Source organism: Myotis davidii, unplaced genomic scaffold (genome assembly GCF_000327345.1).
Source record: "Myotis davidii unplaced genomic scaffold, ASM32734v1 scaffold2040, whole genome shotgun sequence".
Taxonomy (NCBI): domain Eukaryota; kingdom Metazoa; phylum Chordata; class Mammalia; order Chiroptera; family Vespertilionidae; genus Myotis; species Myotis davidii.
This window is the reverse complement of record NW_006292920.1, coordinates 406,371-413,410: the sequence shown is the minus strand read 5'-3', so window position 1 is coordinate 413,410 and position 7,040 is coordinate 406,371. Positions and strand designations below refer to the sequence as shown.

Here is a 7,040-nt window from a genome sequence, read left to right as displayed (position 1 = left end):
TCATTACCATTGTATAAATGAGCAAAGTGAGGCCCAGAGACATGGAGTAACTTACTGAGTGTCCCCTAGAGAATCTATTTCTACAGCTCCTACTCCTGGACGCTAGAGTACGGTGGTCAGGAGTGGGAGTGTAGGGGCTTTATTTTTTTAAATATGTTTTTATTGAATTCAGAGAGAGGACGGGAGAGGGCTAGAGAGAAAAAAACATCAATGATGAGAGAGAATTATTGATTGGATGCCTCCTGCATGCCCACTACTCAGTGGGCGGTGGGGGAATTGAGCCTGCAACCCGAGCATGTGCCCTTGGCCAGAATTGAACCTGGGACCCTTTAGTCCACAGGCTGATGCTCTATCCATGGAGCCATATTGGCTAAGGCTAGGCTAACTTTTTAATATTCTGAAATGCAGTGTAACTGTACTATTTTACAACAACTCTTTTTCCTCTGTCTTCTTCCCTCTCTTCTTTCTCATTGCCTTCAATAAAACAAAAATTAAAAGCCACTTCTGTGCTTTAGATACTGTACTAGGCTCTGGACAGAGAAAAATGGGGGAGTATGTAGGCTTTCTTTTAGAATTTGCAAGTAAACCCATATGTAAATGGTACATGCAGTGAGTAATGTGTTAACGCATACAGGCATAAAATGAAGTAGAGAAAATTTAAGTTTCATATTTAGGTAAAAGAAAAACGGGATTTTCAATCTCTTCAAATTAGTGAGAGAAAACTCTGTAAAGGAGATGGAATGACTGCACACAAACAGAGCAGAAAGCTAATGTCCCCCAGATAAGCAAAGGGGGTGGGTAAGGTAATAGGAGAAGAAAAGGGATATGAGATGGTGGTTAAAGGTGGTTTGAGGAAGAACTATTTGAATGCAAGTTAGGCCTAAACCTTAATGTAGTAAGTAACTATTACAGACTTTCAGGAAAGGAAATGGCATTTATAAAGTCTGTAAGTGAAAAATAAACTTTATATAAAAATATTCATTCTACATTCAGTCTACAGCCTGAGAACTTCAACAGGGAGGAGGTTGTAACAGCTGTGCTAAGAAATAAGCATAACTGTGGTCTGAACCATAAGCATAATTGAAGGGTAGTTTAGGAGAACAAGCTGGAAGTATTTGGCATAAGACAAGTGGAGGAGGACAGAGATAATTAGAATTACTGTGAGGTCTCTGGTTTGGGAGGTCAAATTTACTTTGTCGTCCCTCCTTGTAATGGGCAAGGCTTGGTTTAGAGAAGGGTGGTAGAAGTAAGAGAGGCAACTCTAGCTTCAGTGGGGTTGGCCTAAGAGAAGTGCAAAGTGTGATGTAAGGAGTCTGCACAGGATTTGAAAGAGAGTACAAAATCTAGGACAGCAGAACAATATCACACTTTCTCCAACTTGGCCTCAGCTTATATGAAGTGACAGACTAATGTGTTTGGGCTTGTTTGTTTGCTGTTTTGATTAGTTCATCCCCCTAAGCTTGAAATGATTTGAATGCTTCTTTAAGCATGTCCTTGTATTTTCTTTTGCACTCTTGGTCTGTCTCATTAAGGGGATCATACTTTCCCAATGTGAAATTATGTGGCGGTTGAAGAATCTATTTGAACAAGAAATACTTCCTGAGTTAAAATAATGTTACATGGAATTGTTAGCCCTAAAATGTAACATGGAAACTTCTATAACTCGTGTGTGTGTGTGTGTGTGTGTGTGTGTGTGTGTGTACATGTATATAGCATGCCATATACAACTATAATTAGCTATTGTTTATAAGTTTCTTTACTTGGGCTTATATAAAATTTGGTGTCTTATTTTTCTTTGGAAATATAAAGTATACCATCACTTCATGTATCCCCCATAGAGCATAGTATATGTAATAAAATGTAGACTGCATAAAATTGAGCATCACAGAATTTAAAATTATTGGCTGATCTTAAAAATCAATGTTAAAATGAATAATTTATTAAAAAAATGATAGGGAACATCATAAATTCCATACAACCTCAAATTAATTTCATATGTTTTACATTTTTCTATTCCAACTATAAATTAATGCCTATTATGACCATTGAAGTACTCCAAAATTCTCAGATGTGTTCTAAATCATTAATAAAAAGAAAATATTTTCAGTAATGTTGCATCATTGGTTATGCTTTATTGTGTTCTCATTTGGTGAAAATTGGCAATCCAACTATAGCATGTATGCTAATTATCAATTAAAGACTAGCTAATTTTAACTCATCCTTGGCCAAATCTTGTTCTATTTGCTTCCTCAACTACTAGTAAATGGGGGGATGGTTCCTGGCCCACAGGCATCTTGGTGAGGACTTTACTCTTTGAAAATGCTTTTCTGATGGAAAGTGCCAGTCAGATATTTTCATGACACAATAACTTTGAAGTTGAGCAATAAAGGGGCTACATTCAAATGAAATCGAAAGGAGTGACGGATTGGTTGAACAGATTGACTGGAACATCGAGGTTAGCATTACTCTCTAACCACTTCTTTTTGTCTCCCCTTTACTCCTTTTCCCTTCCCCAAGCAAAATATCAGGGAATAAGGAATTAGGACTGGTCCTTCCCTTTAAGAAAGTGGCATATTGCTAGTTCCTAGTGGTTTTGGAGGGGAAAAATCCCATTTGACTCCTCATCTCAGTAATTTCCTATGATGCATGTTTCTCTGAATGATATTTATGGGTCTACCTTTTCCAGACAATTGCCTTGGAAAGTTATGTAACTAGATGCGAATCTAAAGACAGATCAGACTTAAAGGTTATGAAGTGTTGAATTTGTCCAAAGTTGAGTTTCTGTTCACAGGAGAGCCCAGAACCCCTTTTTTTCTAGGTTAGAATTCTCCTTTGCTGAGTCTGAGCACTTGGAATATTTTAGTGTTGCCTGTCCAGCAGCTTAATAAATGCTTAAGCGAGTCCACAGTATGTTTCTCACATAATTAAACATTGGGGCTATGCACAAAAGGACACGTTTTTATGCATTAGTTAGGGGGACATTTTATCATCAGCCTCTCATTCCCACTTTCTCATTACCACACAGTAAAATATGGTATTTAAGAATTCTTATGCTTTGCCCTTTCCTACTCCCCAAACCTGATGAAATGCAAGTTTCCATTGTTGTCATCCATGTTACACAAATATGCTCCATCTCAGTTGCAGGAAATATTCTCAGCAAGCACTTACCCAGTGTGTTCAGTAGCAATCAGGCCAATGACAATGATGTAGAAGTTTATTAGAACATGAGAGAGGAATTACCAACAAGTAATTCTGGAGTACTGGCTACCAGGAGCCAAATGCCTCATAGGCAGAAATTCATTGAATAGCATGCATTTATTATATATTGGCTGTCTGAAGTTTAAGAAATGAGCTCAAACTTGCTACTAGACCCTCCCCAGCATGCGAGCCACCCACCAGTTGCAAGGCATGATGACACGACAGATAACCCGCCCTCCTTGGTAGCAGTAGGGATATGGGTAGTAACCTAGTAAAGGTTCACAGACGCGGCGGCAGTAGCGGTTGCCTCGACGGCAGTAAATACAACAATAACCTCTCTCATCCAGCATGGGGTCAAATTCTATTCCATTTTCAGTCTGAAAGAAGAAGAAGCCAGTGTTGGAGGAGAAGATTCACTAGGAAGAGGACTATAAGATTATATGAGTTGGGGACTGGTGAGAAATTTAGTTGTTAGCCTTATCATGGAGATATCTCAGTAGGGATCAAGACTGATTTTAAATGAGCCTCCTAGGGATTTCAAGTTTCTTAAATATTTTTTGTTAAAACAATGATTATTTTCCTTTCAATGACTTTGATCTGAGGGATACTAATTTAGCATATGAAATTTGAGGGTTTTGTTTTTCCACTACCAAGAAAACAGAAACATAACTCACATAGTCATTTATTGGAAGTTCTTCTTCACTTGCTTGTCTGGCATGACGGGTCTTCTCCACCTTCACTTGAGGGACCACCCATTGCTCATTTTGTTCAATGCCCTTTTTTTCAGTGGTAGGAAAGTGAAGATCTTCACCATCCTCCTCAAAGTCTTGTAACTCTGAAACTAAAGTAATAAATAAAATGTTGGGATACAACTGCTTCGCAAAAGTTTCTGAAAGAAGTGATTGGGAGATTAGCATTTGGGGGTAGAGATTTTCCCTGTGTCTTCTCACTATCATCATTTAGACATGCATGAACCACTTTTCCAAACTCTTTCAGCTGATATCTTAAAGAGATTTTTCAAAACAAATTTGACTATTCCCACGTAAACAGACCTCTTCTTTGCTCATTTGGCATCAAACACTTACTGCTTTGTCTCGTTAGTACACTACATTAGAGACTGAGGACAGGGGATCTCTGTGTCTCCCAAAATGATTTTATCCATGGTATGTACTCACATGTGTTTATGTTGCCTAATTTGATTTGGTACTCTCTGTCCCTCTGTCACTCTTACTCTTCCCTGTTTTAACTATTTTGAAACTTTCTATTTAGAAATAATCAGATTCACAGAAGAGTTGCAAAGATAGTACAAAGTTCCTGTATACCTTTCACCCAGTTCCCTAATGTTAGCATCTTACATAACCATAATACAAAGTTCAAAACTAAGAAATTAGCATTGGTATGATACTATTAGCTAAACTACAAACTTTATTCCAAGTTAATTATTTCCACTAATGTCCTTTAGAAAAAAACAACAACGCTGAAGCCGAAGTTCTAGCATCCAACCCAGGGTACCACATTGCATTTAGTCGCCTTTTTTTTTTTTCAAGGCACAAGAGTACCAATAGATGCCTGCATTGGTTCGAGTGGCCCCTCTTGAGTAATATAGTAGTCTACGCTGTACACAATGAGAGAAGCCAAATTATACATTAGCCTGGCAGAAAAATATATCCAGAGACCTTTGTCTTCTCTATGGGCTGACTGGAAGTTCAGAGCTGAACTCTTCTACTCTGAACCTCTAGCCTTCAATTACTTTTATAGTGATTCCTAAAACAGCCACAAAGAAATTTGTATTGCAGTGACTGTCCTATCATCTGGGAAGAAGGCCACCATTTGACACAGAGAATCCTTCTTGAGACAACAGAGCATTGTTTTGGCTCTTCTCTCCTCTGGTCTTGGGTTGAATACACAGTGATTTGAGCAATAGTCTAGTATCCTGAGTGCAATAAACATAGATGTACTAAGAAAGACAGATTAGCTTTTTGCTATCATTGGTCACATTAAGGCGGTGTTACCTTTGCTGGGATATTTAAAAGCCTGTCAGCATTAATTTATCTAATTTATAACCTGGCTGTGAAAAATTCCCTCCTCACTGGCAGTCAACATATACAGTTTCATCTAAGAAGATATAAGCAGATCATTTATTTTTTCTAGAAATGTAGTCTCTGAATGCTGGGAACATTAACCTGTTACTGACTTTGGAAAGAGAAGGAGGAGGAGAAGAAAGCCATACCTGCTATTAGAGTGGGATTGATCCAATACATGGTCACATTATCACAAATCTCCAGAATTTTGGAATTTTTAAGAAAGTCTCGGTTTTCAATTGGCTTTTCTGCTGGGACCCAAATGACTGACTGTTCAAAGAAAGTTGTGGTAATTTCTTCATTCTGAGAGGAAAAAGTAGTTCAGAATGGGTATAGGCAGAGAAATTAATAAAATGAGTGAGACATTATGGGATAATGAAAAAAAAATAACCCCCACACCTGTATTTTGAGTCTGAATAACAGTTTCCATCCCAGGGCTCCCAGTGAACTAGCTCTGTGCTTTGCACACAGTAGGTGGTACCCTTGGAGAGTTAACAACCAATCCTTCCTTGCAGTAAGGTTGCTCACTGACACAATAGCCTTCTCTGCTACCATTCACTTAAAGTCAGGAAGATTCTTCAATATCTAAACCACCATCCCCCCCAATTGGGCCAAGTATGCTTTAATTTGGGCTTCTGGAATCCTAAGTAATTTACATTTGTTTTATCTCTTTTAAATGGACGTTGTGAGTACCTGCCTTGTTTTAGGTTTGAAACTAGGCTTGCAAACAGAATTTTATCTAAAAGTGGAAAAACTGCTATAATCTAAACTGGTGAGATCAGTGAAATAGCAACCAAACCTAATAGTTTGGTTTTACAAGATTTGCCTTTTAATAATAGCTAGGTGGAGTGCAAAAGATGTCCTTTTTGTTTTAAAGTCAACTCCAGCTCTTGGCTTGATTGACCTTACCACACTATAACTCCTTTCATTCTATCTAGACAAACTTAGGGTTTGTCTCACAGAGTGTTTTTCCTTTAGGTAGACTTTCTTGTATTGTCAAGAATGTCCCCTTCTCCTCAGTTTCTAGTATTGGAAGTAGTTGTCTTGTATACTATGGACAAAAAGAGGCCACATACTAAACCTGACAAGCTAGGGGAGGTCTGTATGATGGGCCTTACAAACTCAGAGACCTAAAGTAACCACACAGGATGGTCTGAAATGAAAACTTCCCAACTAAAAGTGATACCAGTACTTATGTACTAGACTGGTATCTTCCTTGACAAAGTTCAATCTGTACCTTTACTGAGCCTATTTTCTTTTTGCATCTAAGATAACATGATAATATACCTTTGGAATGTCAGGGTAATTTCCGTTTTCCAGTCCCCTCAGGGCACAATCTCCAAAGGAAAGACAAACAAAACAAAACAAAACAAAACAAAACACACCCCCCCCCAAAAAAAAAAAAAAAACTCTTCACTATTATTGTCATTTGTTAACTATCCTATACCCACCAATGGAAAGAAGAATGTGTCTATTCCTTTCACTTTTTACCCAGTACTACAGGGTTCCCCACATTGCTTGCTCCTGCCTCTCTAATCTATCACCAATGGATTTCATGTAACCCCCTCATGCCTCCTTCTTTGATTGTAATATATAAAATAAGGTGCAAAACTACCATTTTCTGGAGTATTTTTTCAATCTATTGAGATTTTGCTTCCCAGCAATTGTCAGTTTGATTCAAATGAACTTATAAAAATTATTACAGGTTTGGACATTTTTTATGTTGACAATATCTAATTCTTACTCCTTGTCTTTTGGGCT

At 37.9% G+C, this 7,040-nt stretch overlaps 1 protein-coding gene across 1 annotated transcript in view; it reads right to left on the bottom strand.

Annotated features, from left to right (window-relative positions):
* Positions 1-3,196: 3,196 nt before the first annotated feature.
* The window catches only part of TNMD (tenomodulin), a 15,698-nt gene continuing 11,854 nt past the window's right edge, over positions 3,197-7,040 (bottom strand). Inside the window, exons 5-7 of the mRNA XM_006766432.2 lie at positions 5,429-5,582; positions 3,873-4,039; positions 3,197-3,575 (exon numbers count right to left, since the gene is read on the bottom strand). Coding sequence (XP_006766495.1) covers positions 3,366-3,575; positions 3,873-4,039; positions 5,429-5,582 — 531 coding nt within the window. The 3' untranslated portion in view covers positions 3,197-3,365. The remainder of the gene's footprint in view (positions 3,576-3,872; positions 4,040-5,428; positions 5,583-7,040) is intronic.